Raw genomic sequence first — 18,729 nt, 5'->3', positions numbered from 1 at the left:
GCATAGTCACTAAAACACAAGATTTACTACCTCAGAATCACACAGGTTTAGTATTTTATAGATACAAATGCAAATTCTACAATACTTAAATGTCAGGTTGCATATTAGGAAATTTCAATAACACAGGCAAGGCATTTGGTTTCTTTCTTACTGTAAACAGTGAATGACTACATCAAAGCTAATTAGCCATCAACAGTAACAATAAAGGTTCTTTTTCCATGGAAGGTTGCTCTTTCACGTTTATATACACCAACTCGTTATGCTGAATTTCTAAGACTGTAGAAAAGATCAATGGAAAGAGCTTCCAAAAAAACCAGGTAATTTTCAGGGTCAGGTGTCTGTATTTTTATCATTTAGAGACTTCACATACAATATGAAATACCCCAGAGACCAAATTCATCTCTTGATTTCAAGTGGTGTTATATTAGAAATTAGTCTGGCTAATGGGCTGCACCCAGAAAGTATTCCAGGTTGCCATATCACAGGTAAAAGTGAAAAACACATGAAAAACCTTGTCTGTGGGGAGGAGCTTTCAACCATCCTAATCTTGCCAATATGATTCTAATTGAATTACTCAGCCCACTCCCATGATTTCCATAGGGAGATGCCCATTTCAAAGAACCATCTGATGGTCTGTGGCATCAAGTGCAATTAGAAAAGTTTTTCTTCACAGATATTGGCAAATTGGAATTGAAATTACTTAAGCTTTAAAGAGTTGACCAACAGTGCTTTAAGCTAGTTTCTCCAAAGAACACAGAAAGCGCAAACTGTAATATGACATCAGTTAACTCAGTTTTAAAGTTTTCTTTCCACAATCTGCAGTGATATTTACAGCTGCACAGTGACATAAACTGATTTAAAACAGATACATTCTAAGAATCACAGGAAATCCAGGTTGCATGGGACTTCTGGAGATTATCTGGTCCAACATGTTGAAGGCAGAACCTTAGACTAGTTGGCAACATTTAATAAATGATAAATTGGCAACACATGAGTTATAATTAAAGTTTTATCAGCATATTTATAAATGCAAACTTGCCTAACAGGAGCTGCCAAGACAGTTTCAATGTGTATAATAAAGCTGTGGCATGATGGTTCATATGCCCTGTGGAGGAGCTCATCAAGCCTTGGGCTAACTCAAAGCTCCCTCCTTCCCTCTCAAGTCACTTGGCAGGTGTGTGATAGGAATGAAGGAGGGGAAGAGAGAGGTTTGCAATATCTCAAGCAACAAATCTGCCTGTGTTCACCCTCTTGTTCATCACATCTTTGTTTACCATGCACACGATTTGGTAAATAGGGAGCTGATTTTGACTTACTTCCCCCAAAACACCTAGAATTTTCTGTGAGCTTTGAGAAGCTCAATATTCTACACTGTTGCAGTTGCACAGGTTTGGATTATTCTGAAATCTATAGATTTTTTGCAAGATGCTTTTAGTCTGTGTTTATTGTGTAAAGCTCTAAGAAAATATTTTGACATTTGACGAATTCAAAATTTCATTTATGACACTGACATCAGATAACACTTTTTTTCCTTCCCCAGTGCTGATAGCTTTGCAGAACTGTAAACAGCAAACTAACAAACCATCCCTTTGTTTTGGGGGTGGAGAACATTCAGGAACACTGAAAAGCCTGGGAAGGAAGATATCACAGAATGAGAAATTCTTCAGCAGGGAAAAGCAGCTAGAGCTTGCTGGAAATTTGCTAAAACCCCAAGTTCTGGATGGCATTTACTTTTGCAGCCTTCCAAGAACCACAGCTTTTGTGAATCACCACAACTGTAACATCACAAAGGTTTTGGAATTCCTGGGCTTGCTCCATACCAACAGCCATGTAATATGCATAGATCATAATAAATCTGGCATGGAAAGAGAGAACTACCAATAACATAAGAACAACATTACCAAGAGAGCAGGAAATTCTGTGTGAGGCAGAGATAAAACTGAGAAGCCTGAAGTTCATGCCTAGACACAAGTCCATTTTTTACTGCAGATTCCTGTCCTGCCAAATGATAGCACAGCTGCAATATTATTTAACACATTCTCTATTAGGTTTCCACTACTATTTTATTACTATATAGATGTCTACATAACCAGCTTTCAATTGGTTACATTCCCTGAGAGAATAAGAGAAGAGGAAACCATCTGATTTTCATTAAGAACTATTTGAAAGATATCACATATAAAAACCATTACTTACTCTTACGGATGAGAGCTCCAGTAACATGCAATACCTCCCTCAAGTATAAAACTCCCATTATGTCTTATTTTTGACCAATCAGAACAGCATAGTTCCATTTTCAAATAATTTACAGCTTAAATAGGACAGGCTGAAACCTAAATATACTGACATGAAACTCCATACCATGCATAGCGTGCTTTGGACCAGAGAGAAGTTTCACCAAGGCCCAGAAGGCATCTTCTTCATTCATGTACATCAGGAGCAAAGCTGTGATCTGGCTCATTCCCTGACAGTATCCAACTTCCTGAAAACCATACAGTGGAAATATTAAAATGCTGGAAACAAAAGCCTCATAGCCATAAGCTTTTAGCTTTTCCTTGGGGTACTGGAGGAAAGATGATGCCTGTCCTGATGGCAAAGCTTCCCACCAAACACACTTCATATTTAAACATTAAAACTATTGGCAGGTAGAAGGGATGATGCACAACCCTCCAACTGAAAAATAACTTGGAAGTATTGATTGCTCATTAGAACTCACTACTGATGAACAAAATCCTTTGTCAATACTAATATTTTCAAGTTACTGTATCATCTTATTGTCCAATGGATGCGTTTCTCATTTAGCTGTGATTTGGGGGGTTCTGTGGAGGGTGAGAGTATCTGGCTTTGTTCTGGTTTACAGTCAGGGCACCATCTGATAACCGCAGGATTTTTCAAGAGTGACCTGTAACTATAAACTTGCTCAAGTTTAGCAGCCCAATAGCAAGCAACTCTAATAAACCCAAAGAAAAAATTTATTGTTCCAAAACTGAACTTGAGTACTTCCTCTGCTATTAATTTTGAATTTTATGGCAGGAACCAGCTGTCACTATCATTCAGCTGTTCAGATAACCCCATCAATAAAGTATATGTATGGAAAATTACTTAATTGTTGAGTAAGTTTTTTCAGGTTTCCAAATTCTTAGCACAACTTTGCTCTAGGGATAAAACCAAAGCATTAGAACTGCTACACATTAAGAGGAAAAATACAACAACAGAAGTGCGAAATAAAAACTTCACTATAATATTCTCATCATTACAGTTTAATGATTGATTTGAAACATAATTATTCATGCAACTTGAAAATACAAGTCCAGTGTTTTATAGAAGGCATAAAAGGCCAGACAGAAAGGTTTGGATTTTGAAAAAATCCAAACAAACCAGTATTTAATTCAAATAACTGCTTAATTTCTCTTTCCTCTTCTAAAGCTAATATATTTACTTCTAGAGAGTTGCTGATGGATACAAAATGGAAGATACACAGAAATGCTCAAAATGGGCCCAAGGAATGAGGGGACAGTGCATTAAAACCACAGTTAAATGTGGACACGATGGCGTTTCTTTTTCTTCTATTTTTAGCATACAGCCAAAAGACATTGCAAAATACATAAGCTTCTAACCCTTATGAAATAGTCTGGAAAGCCCACTCTAATAAATCCCCATCCAGGACTGCAGCCAAGACAAAGGGCTTATGTAAAGAAGATGCAACCTTTTAAACTAATTTCAAATTTTTAGAACCTTTCAGGTTATGAAACACACCTGTGGACTCCAACATGCATCTTTCTGCAGTATTTTCCTCCCCATCATTCAAATGAAAGGGAGGCAGATAAAATAATGGGGGGAAACATCAGTCACATAACACTCCAGCACAACACAAATTCATTATTTTAATTAGACACAATCCTTGGCTTCAGCCAAATTGTAAGCACAGTTCAGTCTGTCCAATAAAACTCCTGAGATGCTTCATTTTAACTTCAGCTCAAAACACATCAACAAATCACTTATTTCTGTGTACCTCCAAAGGTCTCTGAAATGTCTGTTGGTTTTTTAGGGAAAAAGCAATACAAGTTATCTTACAGCACATTCAGAGAACCAGATTTAACTGTGAAGGAACACAACTTACCGTATTATATATGGAATATGCAGCTAAAACATGGAACAAAGATTGTTGCCTGAAGAAATAAGAGCAGAAAATGAAAAAAATTATAGTATTATCTTTTGTAAAAACAGAAAAACATAGAAGTAGTGAACTGGATTTTGGAAACACGTTTTCCCAATTTAACCTGTCTAGCACTAAAGACCAGGATAAACCACACTTCACAATGATAAGTGCTTCTGATTTCAAGCCAATTTCATAATTAGCACCTTTAAGATGTTTTACATGTTGAAATGTTTCAAAAAGTATCAATAATACTTTAGAAGAGAGTGATGGCACATCATCATTTTTACAGACAGGTAAAGTGAATCATTGCATGGGTGACATTTCAAACACTGATTTATTGTGAATGCCAAAATTTAAACGCCCCAAACCTGATTTCTGTGCTTGCAGAACACTAACAGCTGTTACTGATTCCAAACAGAGATGTAGAAGTGAAGATGTGAAATACACAAAGCAGCCACAAAGGTGTCTTAATCTTGGCACCAAAATTAGAGTCTGCTCTAGTGACTGCTACTGTCAAACTGAAGACAATATTAACTCTGGCTCAGCATCTTGTGCTCAGCCCTCTGTTGATCTCTGGATACTTCAGAATTACCAAGAGCTTTGTAGAGGTCCTTCGCTTTCTGGAAAACAGTCTAACCTGTGAAGGTAGCCAGACAAAAAACCCCAAACAACAACAAACCAACCAGCACAACTCTGATCTTTCCAAGTGGTATATGAAAGTAATGGTGGAGAGCTCTCATAATCAACTTTTAAACTCACAGCTACTTTTTGTCACCTGTTCAGGAGAGAATCTGGATACCTGAACACCTACTTTCATCTACAAGCTGAGTTTTTCACATTGTCCTTTTTCTATCCAGAGAAATTTTCTTCCTGTTACTAATCAATGAATGGAAAGATGTACTAGCAGGCTAAAAAACAGCATAAACCAGAAGCTGCTTATTTTCTTTTGGGAAGAGGATTTATACTTGGAGAATTTTACCAAACATCTACACTATGGCATTTTGGTTTACCCTCTTGCAGAATTGAAGTTTAGCCATTCTTCAGTAACCAAAGAAGGTACTAGCCATTAAGCTGAGCCTCATTTTACAAGGACAAACTAACAGGCCCCCAATGTACATAGGAACCTCCTGTACCCTCAGATGACCATATGAAACTGAGCATAGGAGCTCTATCTCATTCACAGTTACATACACAGAATAATGGTGATTTTAGTATTATTTACACTTGATGGTAGCACTAAAGACCTGTAAAAGAATGACCCTTCAAAGACATACAGTCTGCTTAAAAGTCAAACAAGCTATTGACTTACCCAGGGGACTTTATTTCACTGCTATGTGAAATGATTTCTGAATTTTTCATTGAGGCATTGCTGGAAATGCATAATATATGTACAGTAATTCTGAGATCTATTCCAAGTGTGAAATTGCTTTAGGCAGCCAAAGGCTTTCCTGTGGACTCTGAGGGCATGGTTACAACAGCCACAGGGACTGGAGATGGCTCTGTTTGTGTTAACCCCAAACTGATGAGGCAACGAGCTTCTGCTGACATCTAAAATGTGTGCACAGAACAAAGAGAGGCCCGAGCAGCACAGGCACTGACAGCCCTGCACAAATGGATCTGAACTGCACTGGCTGCATGAATAGTCTCAGCTTGGGAATCTCCGCTCTGTGCTCCTTCCTTACAGCCATCACAGAAATTCCCCGATTTAGAACTTTTCCACAAAACATCTAGAATAACAATGGAAGAAAATGTTACTTTTATTATCACATCGAAGTCCACAGCTCTGAGTACTGCTTTTTGAGAACAGCAGACTACCATAAAATCTGCCTTGGCAAGAAAAGGAGATTAAAACCTGAACTAATACAGAAACAGAAGGGGAAAAATACCCTCTTCTTCTCAGCAGGGTGCTGATGCTGCAAACAAGCAACAATACTGATGTTTGTATCCCCACTTTTTTCACTATTAAGCATTTTTAAAGATGACAGCTGCCTAATATTCCTCATCTAGTGGCAGCAAGAAATAACAAAACATTCTGAAGAAATTCAAAAGCATTACGGCCTACAGTTCTAAATAATTAAATGCTCACATACAAAAATACTGCTTTATTTGGTTCTGAATCAGACACTGGGAGAAGAAGAACACGAAATCCAAAGAAAGTCTAAAATCTCTGGGAAGGTGAAAGTTTACTTACTTTACACCGTATCTGTCCCGAAACATGATGTGGTCTCTGTACGTCCGGTTTACATCAAGGTCAATTTGCCGGATATCTGGCGACGACCCTCGTGCTTGACACTTCAATTTCTGGGAACACGGTAAAGAACAGAATTTAAGTTTAAAGTTGTGAACTCTAAAATAGCAGAAATCTGCTTGACTGTACAGCTATATTAAAGTAATTGCCATCACGCGATTTAAAACAATACAGAATAGCAACTCATGAGATTAACGGTTTTAACTCCCAAAATAAGCTTATACATGTACAAATTCTGTGACTCAGAAGCAGCCACAGAGAAAAGATGTAGAAAGACCAATCCCATAACACAATTTTTCACTGCCCATATTTAAGGTTGTTTCAGCATTTCGAATTTCTTATTGCCATTTCTCAAGCAGGCACAGCACTAGAGAAAGACAGAAAATTAATTTTGCTACTCAGGAACAAGAACCTGAGATGCCAAGTGCTCTAGACTAGACTTTAAGCAAGTGATTTAGTGTGGTTTTCATACTTTTCCTGTCGTTTTCTCTAGCAGAAGTAACAGCTACATAGCTGCCATTTATTACCTAAGTACAGATAATGGACATTTCTATAGTAATTTCCTCTGTTTTTCTGTTCTAATCTAATTTAGCTGTAGAGTACGTCTACTTTAGCACTTGCTTTAGTGTTTTATAATTAAATCCATTTTTGTAACTGAATACTTATGAAGCCTGCACAGGTTTAGACTGACACCTTATTTTTTGCACTTAAAATGATTTTCTCTTGACACTCATTCATTTATTCTCACTTCTGTCCGTAAAAGTTGAGTTTGCAAGCCTCTGGATTCAATATGGTATTTTCAGAACATTACTTCTGTCTATCAGAGAATACCACAAAAGGCAAAACTCTACAGACTCTGGTTGCAAAAAAAGAAGAGTAAAGACAAAAAGAATAATAACAAAGGGATCAAACAGGGAACAGTAACATGCGTCAAGTCTGTTTGAACACAACCAGAAGCTTTAGGCACATGAGGAATTACTTGTAAGTCACTGAACCAACATAACACTAACCACATCTCAGCTATGTGCACCTTTCAATATAATTTAAACTAAACACCCAGAATGATCTGTCCCCCCCAGACAGACCAGAAAGGCAGCAAAAGGAAAATTTCTGTTTTTTAAACACCTATGGTTTGATGGAATATAGGAAAAGAAGCACCCTGAGCCCTTGCAGTCGTGGCAGCTTCACGTGTGAGAGAACAGAAAGGTACCAAAAATTTGAGAAACAGGAAGGACAGAAGGTTAAGAACTGGTCTTTCCCCTGCAAAGAGAACTGAAAGAAGGTATTTGACCTACAACAAATGTGTATTATTCTTCTAAATTTAGGGTGTGCAGTTTGTGACATTTGCAGTGAGCAGTGTTAATATAATTTCAGGAAACAGGAAAATAGAGAGCAGCAAGATGAGTATATCGCAAATAAATCAGATAGTGATGGAAGAAACTCTTTCTACTTCTGTATCTGAACTACAAACACGTCTTTGTTTTGTATTGAGCATTAGATGACACTAATAATTTCTGAAGATTATTTCACCTATTTTTAAATGCTTCTAGTTTTACTTTGCATTCTTCCCTGCAACGACATTAATCAGCATTAACTCTGTTTTACTTTGGATCTCCCACTACTCTTACTGAGGAATTTACAAAAAATATAATAGTCTGAAAGAGCAGCCTGTTAGACTAAAGAGTGAGAAATATGAGGAAGGTAACAGACACCAAAATTTAGATAACACCAATCCCAACACCAATCTTCTTCCATAAGATTCCTCATCTATTCACACTCAGTCTCAGCTCAGCTTTTGAATACACAGCCTTTTTCCTAGCTGAAACAAGCAATAGAGTGCAATGTAATTTCTAATTTATTTTTTTAACACTGCATAACAGCAAAGGCTTAATAAAGCCTGTAGTTTTAGTATCTGGTATTTTTTAATTAAGTAGAAATTCTACAAACTCACATTATAGAAGTCTTTCATTTCTTCTTTCATCTTAGGAACATCAAGCAGCAAAGACCAGACTTGCCCTCTGAACTGCAGTGGGATCCCTTTATAAATTCTCCTATGAAACTGCAAAAAGACAAAAGAAGATAAAAATGCAGCACAATTCACAATGCTCTGAATAAAAGGAATAGTGATGCACAACATGCTAAAGAGAAAAATGCAATTACACCAACTGCCCTAAGAAAGGGATGACCTGCTGGTGACGAAGTGTTCCAATGTGTTTTGAGGAACATGTCCAGCAATGCCATTTGGGACCTCTTGACGGAATCCAGAGGCACAGGGACAAAATGGATACACAGGCCAAACCTTCCCAGGTGGCGTTTTCAAGTCAGGACTTTTGCATGTAGGAAGGTCTGTCAAAATTGTATCACCTTTGCCGAGCAAATTTTGTGATTTAGATCCCAAAAATCAGATTCCTAGCAACACTATTTCAGGGTAAGCCACAAATAACTCACTGTAATTATGGTCTATAAATAGAAATAGCAAAAGGCAAGCAGCAAAATCACAAAGCTTTAAAAATTATCAGTAAAAAACCAAATGCAGAACTGATTTTTGAATACTTGTAAAACTGCAACAGAGTGCTGAAATGTATGTTATGCAAGGAGACAAACTGTGAGATCACAAAAAATCAGAATGTGCCATTTCTAAAGCTAACAGATCTCAGACTCTACTTCTAAACTAATAATCAGTCTCCTACATGCATATTAAAACATTTCCAAAAAAAACCAACAAAAAACACAAAAAGGTGTTACCATCTTTTGGAGACATACCTAAGACAAGGGAAATAAAAAAGGCAACCCTGGCAAAGAAAATGAATCGTTCTGAAGTTATGTTTTTACCATTATTTTAATGATTACACAGGGAGACAATTAGATTCAAAAGAGAACAAACCACACACAATTGCTCTCCAATTCTTCCTTAGTGTTTATCCTACAATGAAAGTCAGACCTTAAAAATCTCAGTTGAAAAAGCTACCACTTCCTTTAAACATTTTTATAAAAAAGTTATGCTTGCAGTAAGAAATATTTCAAAAGCAATGTCCTCCTCAAAGACAGGATTTTTCTTCTTTTCACGTTATTTCACATCTCCAGTTTTGGAAAATTAATGAACCCCTCTTTGCAGTATATTTCCAAACCTCCTGCCATTTGGAATATATTGGCTCTTTAAAGGTGTCTTTAATTCCAGCAAGGATTTGTGTCTGGATTGCAGAATCTGTAACTCTTGCACAAGTAAGGTTATGAGTTTCTTCCCTTGCTCCTTTTTCAAATGAAAATTATAAACTTGTATAAAATACAGCAGCCATCCTGAAGACTGTCCACAAAAAAAATGTTGTGCTTCATAAAGAAAAATTTGCTGCCTTAATACTAAGAATGCTAAAGCAGCAACACTTGTAGTGCGAGCACAGCTGGGCCAGTGCAGTTTCTTCTGTGAAGGTGAAGAAGAACATACAGAGCTCCAAAGCAGCCTTCTCTACAGATGGATACCCTGAGCTCAGGTCACAGAATTCCAGTGTGTGTCAACCCAGACACAAGGGTAACTGTTTGTGGGAAATAATTCAAGTCTTTTGAAAGCCAGACATCCCCAACTGCAGTGGAGTCATCCTAGGAAGAGATTAGCCTGTCTACTGGAAAGCAAAATGAGCCAAATTTGCAGGATCTTTTCTGGAAATCTGGAGGAAAACTAGGGGAAAAAAACGCAGTGATCTATGTCCTCAGTGATGGGTAGTACTATTTATTCCTCAGACCCATGTACAGCAACAGAGCACCTTCACAACAAACACTTTTTTCAGCTAATTATAATTTTTTAACTCATTTGCAAATGTCTCCAAGAGCAAAAGATTATTAATGAAGACAACTGGTTGAAGAATAAACTCTCAAGACTACTGTTGAATAAATTAGTATTTTGAGAGAAGGTCAGGTGGATACAAAAGGCCAGAAATAAGCTTTTATAATAATAGCTTCTTATTCAAACAGAATTAAAACAATTCAAACCATCCATCCAAAGTGTGAAGATGTTCAGGGGCTTTTTGGAAAATAAAACTGAAGGAGAAGAACCTCCAGTTTCAGAGGAGTCCTTGGCATTTACAATTTTCCCATCTCCTGCACTGCCTAGATTGAAACAGCCAAATGCTAGAAGAGCCCTTAAAGGAGGAAGTAAAAACTGAGACAGAACTGTGGAAGTGCTTTTCACAGAAAAGTTTGAAAAATGAGTTGCAAATATAACTTTTAAAAGAGCAGAAAGGACAGAGAGGCACCACCTGACAGAATAAACCCAAATAACATTCACAGCTTCTTGCAAACTATTCTACATCTGTGTTCAGCTGACTCTGCTGTTCCAACTATTCTTTTATTGAGGCAGAGGAAAGCTCTCAGTCATCCCAAGTCATTACTAGATCCTGCCTACAGACTCAGCAGAACACTAGACCGAAAACTTTCACTAGCTGATACAGAGGAGAGAAATGTCACTCAGTCATGGCACAGGTTCCACTGCACAAAGAAGAACATGGAAACAAGTGTGAAAAATTTCATACACAATGGAAAACTAAGAGGAGTGGCTGATACACCAAGAGGGTTGTGCTGCCATCCAGAGTGATGTCAACAAGCTGAAGAAATGGGCTGCCAGGAGCCTCTCAGAGTTCAACAAGGAGAGGTTCAAAGTCCTGCACCTGGGAAGGAACAGCCCCAGACACCAGAACATTCTAGGGGTCACCAGCTGGAAAGCAGCTCAGAAGAAAAGGACCTGGGAGTCCTGGTGGACACCAAGTTGAGCAGCAGCCAGTGCAGTGCCCTTGAAGCAGATGACCAATGATATCCTGGGCTGCATCAGACAAAAGTATTCCCAGCATGTTGAGGGAGGTGATCCTTTCCCTGTACTCAGCACTGGTGAGTCCAGTTGTGGGCTCCTCAACACGAGACGGACATGGACACATTGCAAAGGGCTACAGAGATGATGAGACCATCTCTGCCATGAGGAGAGGCTGAGAGGGCTGGGACTGTTCAGCCAGGAGCAGAGAAGGCTCAGGGGGATCTTATCAATTTGTCTTTTGCATAACGATGAAGGAAGGGTGCAAAAAGGACAGAGCCAGGCTCTGTTCAGTGGTACCCAGTGACAACCAGAGGGAACGGGCATAAACTGAAACACTGGAGATTCCCTCTGAACTTCAGGGAAGATTTTTTCACTCTGAGGGTGATGGAGCACTGGCACAGGTCATCCCGTCAGGCTGTGGTGTCTCCAACCTTGGACATACTCAAAGGCCATCAGGACATGGTCCTGGGCAGCTGGAGGTGGCCCTGCTCGAGCAGGAGGCTGGACCAGGTGACCTCAGAGGCCCCTTCCAACCCCAACCTTTCAGTGACCCTGTGCAATGCTGCAGCTTTGCGAAAATGACACGGCTGTGCTGCATCTTGGGGACTGTGGGAGGGAACCCACACACACTTCACTGCAAAATTAATTTCTGATAATCATTCAGTCACCAAACAGTTAAAGAAAAGATAAATGAACAAACTGATTATTAGCTAGCTGAATGTCTTTACCATAAGTACCATTCTAGTGCCCTCTGCTGTCTTTTATATCCTTATGTAATACCAGGTTAAAAATCTGCTGAGAAATGCTGGTTGGGTCTATACACTTGCAGAGCTCTCATCTACTTTTCTGCTATCTCTGAATTAATAATTAAAACAGAAAATAGAAAATTCAGGAGGTTACTTTTTTCATCTGCTTCAGGGAAGATGAAATATTGAGTTAATTTTTAACAAATTATTTAAAATTAAAGCTTCCTTAAGGTAACAGCTCAAAACAAAATATATAAATATACATAAAAATACAGGTTTAAGTTCTGTATCACATCTAAGCTGATATTCAGCCAAGGACAGCAGTCAAACTCTTGCAATTATTAGTAATATTGTTGATCCTGAAGTAGGTAGGAGAAACTGACACTACATGACGCCCTATCACCCAGGAATTCAAAGGAGCTTCTCATGCAAAAACAAATTGGACCTCTAAATACACTGAATATACAGAATTAACTAAAACCCTTGTAAAGCAAGAAGACAAAAAAAAAATTAGTATAGTCTCAATGAGGTCCATAATGTCCAACATGCAAAAAACACCTGGAAAACATACAGCCTCCCCTCCCTTTGTCCAGCCCCAATATCTCCACCTCATAACCCAACTGGTTTCTGGACAAGAAATGAGGCCACTGTCACACAGCACTGGCCTGAAGAGTGGCAACTGGCATCATTGCTCCTGCAAGATATAAAGCTGGTTTTCTTGAAAATAAAACTTTCTCAGCTGCGTCAGGAAGAGCTGCACAAGTAGCAGAGGGACTCTGCCACCTCAAAAAGCATCAGTGATGAGAAGCATAAGAATTAAAATCTGAAGTCTCACAAGAAAGTATATTTATAATGAAAAGAAAATATATTTATAAAGCCTGCTGCCTTTAGAGGTTCTTCAGCTTCTGTGGGTTGCATAAAACAAGAAAAAGTGCAAATAGAGGAGTTGTTCCATCTCATTCAAAAATCTCAGGAATGCAAAGAGGGTTCTTCATTAAGGCTCTGTGTTCAGATTCCAAACGACCTGGAGACTTGATTATTATACTGTGTGTGAACACAGCCAGAACAGCTGGAAATGGCAGCCACCCTGATTGTTTCTCTTCTTCCTTTCCCCTTCAATTTAGGCAACTTCAATCACAGATAGATGAAGGCAAACAGGGAAAGACAGAAATACTTTGGTGGAAATACTCAAATGGGAATACAGCATGTAACAGTTTTATTTAATCTTTCCTGAAAGTTATGATCATACTAAGCCAGGAAAGATTTACTATCTGTGGATGGTTGATTGTACCCTGAACCACTAAGCAGTAGAATACAAATAGGAAATAAAAGCATAAACTAGAGAAGGACCACACTGAAACACAAACTTTGCTGCTCTGTGCCACTTCCTGCATAAGAAATAACTGATGGGGAGATGAAAGCTTTGTTTTGACAAATATCAATCATGCAAAGACACAAGGGCAGTTACACACTTCAGAGTGGTATCTATAAGAACCATGACAACTCCACTGAAAGAGACGCCTAAATAACCACACAGGAATCAAGGAGTTTTATACACAAAGAGCAAGTCAGACAAAAGCATCAGGAGGCCTTTGTGAATGAACAGGAGCTCCTGGACAATCTCAAACAGAAAAAGGAAGCCTACAGGGGGGGAAGCAAGGACAGGCAGTTTGGAGGAATACAGAGAGACCGTTCAAGCCGCCAGGAAGCAGGTTAGAGAGCTAAAACCCTGGTGAGACTAAATCTGGCCAGGGACATCAAGGGCATCCTATGTAAGGAAGAAATTCTTCCCTGTGAGGGTGGTGAGACCCTGGCACAGGTTGCCCAGAGAAGCTGTGGCTGCCCCATCCCTGGAAGTGTTCAAGGCCGGGCTGGATGGGGCTCTGAGGAACAGAGTCTAGTGGAAGGTGTCCTTTGTGTATGGCAGGTGGCTGGAACTCAATGATCATTAAGGTCCCTTCCACCTCAGACCATCCTATCATTCTGTGATTCTACATTGTTATAGAGCTGTACATGGGCTCACTTTATTATGGCGTGTTTCATTACCTCTAAACTATTACTCAAACATGGCAGAGCCTGGCATATTTCTGGTCTCAATATGACAATTCTTCCATCTTTTCCCAGTTCCTCATGGTATACATTCCTAATCTCTATTCCCCACCCCCTCTTTTTTAGAAGGTTTAAGCACAAGCATTCTAACCGGAAAACAGTGTGAAGTTCCCAGAGGCTTCATCTCTTTCTTGAGATATTCTTCAACAGTGAAGATCAGGGGAAGATGTAAACTGAAGCATCTCAAATGCACACACACACCACCAGTGTGTTAATGTTTTCTCATTAATTCTCTTTGTGAAGTTATGACAGAAGAAAAAAGTTGAGAAGCAGCCTATAGGCAGGCCTGCAAGAGTACTGAATGAAAACTGTAGTTTTCAATTAAACATTTGACAGTTTGGGATAATGGAATCAAATATATGGATTCATTTACAGTATGTGTACAGTATGAACAGATTCCTTCAAGGAAAAGTTCCCTTAGCTGTATATTATGAAGGCTCACACAAACAGCCTGTCCAAAACCCTGTATTTTGTACATACCTGTTGTATACCTGAGACCATCACTTTCTCTGAGTCTCCCTTCCTATCTAAGAGCACAAGCGTATCTCAAATATACCATTTTCCAAAACCAAGCCATCACTACAATTATAATCTATAATCCTACAACATTATTACTGTTGTTGTTGCTGCAATGTTCCCTTCAGTGCTGTTTCTAAAGAATACTGATTTCAGGAGCAGCCTGACTGCACAGAAATCACGGCAGTGTCAGGTGAAGTGAGTCTTGTAACACACAGACTGTTCATTTTCTTTAGCCATTTGTTCTTCTAGCATTAACCACTTTATCCAGTCAAGTGAAGACAGAACACAAGAGTCATGAACTGTTCCTGCAACTACTCCTTCCATGCTTCAAGAATGTGAGCATGGAAAGCTGGTGCATTCTTCCAACACACTTCCAGATAAAAACTGTCTTTAAGAACATGGGCAGGTTTTCCATAAAGAGAAGTGACAAATAATGTCTGCATTCCACTGGATGCTCAGGAGGAGGAGGCAGCTGATTCTTTATTCTCTATGTTCTGGTTCACTTACCACATAAGATGTGAGAGAGAATAAGGAAAACACCCTTGTTTTTTAAATCTCATGTGCTCCACCAGAGTTCAACAATGAGTGAAAATTTTTCCTAGCCTCAAGCAAAGTTCATCCCTTTATGAACATATTGAATTATTTCAGCCACTATTTATAGTTCAGTGTATAATTTGTTACATGAACTGAAACTCTTTCTGCTCAGCTGATCTGCTATATCTTCTGCATGCCCGGTGAAGGGAGGCTTATTTATTTAAGTCAGTGTCTCCTGGACTGATGTCACCAATGGCTGAAGAGTACAACCACTGCTGCTTAGATGACACGTGGTTATTGTGTTACCTGAAAGGTCATATTTAACACTCTCTTTGCAAAGTAGCTGTTACAGAGGTTTTTTTATTGTCCCTTTGACTTGGGAACATATTTGATCTTAAAATCTCCTTACTGCCACATTAAGAAAACAAAGTCACAAGTGTTAAGACCCCTAGTTTCTCCTCCCAGAGAAAATGGCAGGACAGAAAGTAGGATAGTAAGAAAAACTTTGAGAACAAATAATTATTTTTCATGCATTCATATCATATTTCGAGGAAGTGGACTTTCTAGATTCTGAGCTATACCCTGAAAGGGATCAACCACTGGCTTTGGTTTTTAACAAAAGCAAAGTGCAAGATACAGCCACCAGTCTAAAAAATGCAGGTAGTGAGCAGACAGGATGAGCAGGGGACATGCCAAGTAAATTTCTCCCTCTACTTTCCTTGTAGCATCTCAGCTCTCTGCTCATCAGGCTAACAAGTATTCTGGTCTCAATATCTCTCTTCAAAGGTCTCAACTTTACACAGATAATTTACTTAAGCAGAAGGCCAGTAAGGTGACATTCCAGGCCAGTCATCCAGGCAGGAACCTGGGATGTGTAACAGCTGTCCTTGCTCCTCTGCACAGTGCAGGTGGATCAGCTGCATCAAAAGTACCCCCAAAAGAAAATGCAAGTCTTAAGCTGTGTTGAAGAGAAGAAGGAATCTGAATTTGGGATTCTGTGCATTATCCACCGAACAGCCACAAGACCAGCTATGAAACCCCCCCCAGAACCCAGTGCTGGGAATACAGCCTCTCCAGAAAGGTTTTTCCAGCCAAAATTCTTCCGTAATTTTAAGATGACCAAGACTACAATTCCAGCAAATAAACTGTTCACATGGAAGCCCCTACCTTGCTTTTAAGACAAGTAAAAGTACTTAGCACTTAATGGCACATCTGACATAACCCACTCTGTCTACAGATTATTTTGCACACATGAACACACTGAACAAAATTCCTCTCTTTTGAGCACCAATTTTTTTGGGTAATTCCTCTTGGGTTATTAGGTATTATTGCATTTTGGAAGAACAAAAAACCTTATTCTTTCAGTGTGGGGTTTGGGTTTCTTTCAGCTATCAAACACAGGCAATCTAATTTCAGGGTATACATTCTTTCAGAAGTGACAGCCAATGACAAAGGCATGCAGAATTTTACCTTTTCACTATTCTTGTATTTTTCCCAGCTTTTCAACATCTTAAGCCATTTTGTAGTCCTTTCAATTTCAAGGTGCTTTTGCTGAAAAGGAATTAGAGAATTTTAGTATCTCCAAAATGAATGCATTTAAAGTTATTTATGTTTTTCTCAAAATAACAAGAAAAAGTTTAACAGAGCATTATGAACTTTTTATTCAGTCATCTGAGAACAGCAAAGAGTAACACCAGTTCATTTAAGACATCCAAAAAACCAGCCAACCAAAAACCAAGCAGAAACTCTTATTTTCAGCACTATGGAAGAAATGTATTTCGTAGGAGGAAGTTAAGAGGACAAGATTTCTAGAAGTTTCTTCTTTATACATTGGGCAAGTTTAAAAAAAAAAACAAAAAACTTCAATTTGTTTTCATACTCAGTAATCAGGCAAATAATTTCTGCTGCAAGCTACTTAAAAGTTACTTGTCTCTGAAATTATCTTCTTTACCCAGACTTGCCCTAAACATAATTAGCTTCTGTTTGCTGATGATCACACAAACCATCCCTTCTTAAAAGGCACAAAGTTAAAAAGGAACAAAAAGAAGTGCATGCAAGAGTGACACTGCAGGAGCAGAAATGGGAATAAGCTTTAATTCTAGACATTAAAAGCTAGAAATCCTTGCCACAATTCTCCTCCTTGGCATATTTTCACCTGAATTACCAGGTAACTTAACATCAGGATTTCTTCTGAAGATCTATTTGCTCAAATTTTATTACTGACAAGAATATTTCAGTAGCAAGGTGATAGAATGAGAATCAAACCAAAACAAACCCCATCTTCTCAAAATAAGAAGTTACATTAAGTAGTCTAGCATGTACACCTACTACCTTAGAGATTGCCCTTCTGTCTATAAAAATATGCAACAGTTGCTATCAACTTCTCAAATTTGGGAACCAAACAACAACTTGGAATCAGCCATCTTAGTCCACAGAATTTCAAGGTGCTTTGGCACGACATGGTAAAAAATCTGTATTTTGTTAGCTCCAATGATGACTTTTTGCAATTATTTTTACAGCTCAGTTTTACATTTTGGAAAGTGTCTCTGATTATACTGCAAAGTTAATAGTTAGCTGTGTGTTTTTAAATTTTTTAATGAGACTACTTCAACTCTCTCATAAAGCTTTGGAGTGGAAGATCCAGACTGGAAAGGTTAAAGCAGAAAAATGTACGTGCGTGGCTATTGCTTTCTCTTCAAAGCTGAATACAAGGAAGAATTTAGTTTTATTGTAAAGGACAGCCCCCTTACCTCCAACTTCAAATCCAGGGATTAATAAAGACAGGAAGGATATTCACATGGCTAGTGATTCAATCTCGTAACAATGTAAAAGTTTAATTTTAAAGCTCCGCAGGATACTGAAAAGTTATTAATACTTTCATTAACTATTTATAAAGTCAATTGCATCCAAAATGTTGGGGGAAAATATAAAAGAAAATTACTACTTACTGTCCCAACAGAATCCTAATTTTAGTTCTAGCTTTTCCCCATCAGAATTTGTTCATTCTTTCTCAGCTATTAATGTAATAAAGTGGGCTTCTTTAACTTCCTGAACCTCTTTAATCCAGGATCCCAAAGCCTTGCATTAGCAGAAGTATAACTTCATGATGTTTAGGTCCACCCCAACTATATGATAGGTCCACAAAACATCCAGGAAATAAGTTGGTTTGGGCTTTCAAGTTATTTTTGTTTAAATTCAAATGATATAAGCCTGACACAAGTATAAAAATGTTACGGGGAAAAGAAGTGCCTCTACTCTTTCAACCTTATCTAACTACTCATGTTGCAATCAACTGCCCACATTCCTGTTCAAGTTCTGGCTGTACTGAGGTATTATCTCAAATACTTGCCTTTTAAAAAAAAATTTAAAAGACGTCTCTTAAGAGTTATGTTAGAGGGGAAGGCTAGAAAAACTATTGCTTCCCAGATATCACAACACTATTTCTGATTCTCCTTCACACTTGCAACCCCTTTAAGGAATCAGCATTTTCAACATCTCTTAAAGCAGCTGTTCTCTAGGCACAGTTTAGACTGCAGGAATAACAGGAAGTCAGGAAAGGTCTCTGCCCTCAACAAGTTCTTCAGATAATTGGTAAGAAAAATAAAACCCTTTCTGT

At 38.4% G+C, this 18,729-nt stretch overlaps 1 protein-coding gene across 3 annotated transcripts in view; it reads right to left on the bottom strand.

The window, feature by feature from the left end:
- The window catches only part of USP6NL (USP6 N-terminal like), a 110,498-nt gene that overhangs the window by 19,554 nt on the left and 72,215 nt on the right, over window positions 1–18,729 (bottom strand). For all 3 annotated transcript variants that reach the window (XM_008638381.2, XM_017740389.1, XM_008638380.2), the window contains 5 exons: window positions 16,584–16,664; window positions 8,359–8,466; window positions 6,351–6,460; window positions 4,121–4,169; window positions 2,362–2,482 (listed from right to left, as the gene is read on the bottom strand). In XM_008638381.2, coding sequence (XP_008636603.1) covers window positions 2,362–2,482; window positions 4,121–4,169; window positions 6,351–6,460; window positions 8,359–8,466; window positions 16,584–16,664 — 469 coding nt within the window. The remainder of the gene's footprint in view (window positions 1–2,361; window positions 2,483–4,120; window positions 4,170–6,350; window positions 6,461–8,358; window positions 8,467–16,583; window positions 16,665–18,729) is intronic.

The sequence above is a fragment of the Corvus brachyrhynchos genome, unplaced genomic scaffold, assembly GCF_000691975.1.
Source record: "Corvus brachyrhynchos isolate BGI_N302 unplaced genomic scaffold, ASM69197v1 scaffold307, whole genome shotgun sequence".
Classification (NCBI taxonomy): Eukaryota; Metazoa; Chordata; class Aves; order Passeriformes; family Corvidae; genus Corvus; species Corvus brachyrhynchos.
This window is presented reverse-complemented; position numbering and strand designations above follow the sequence as displayed.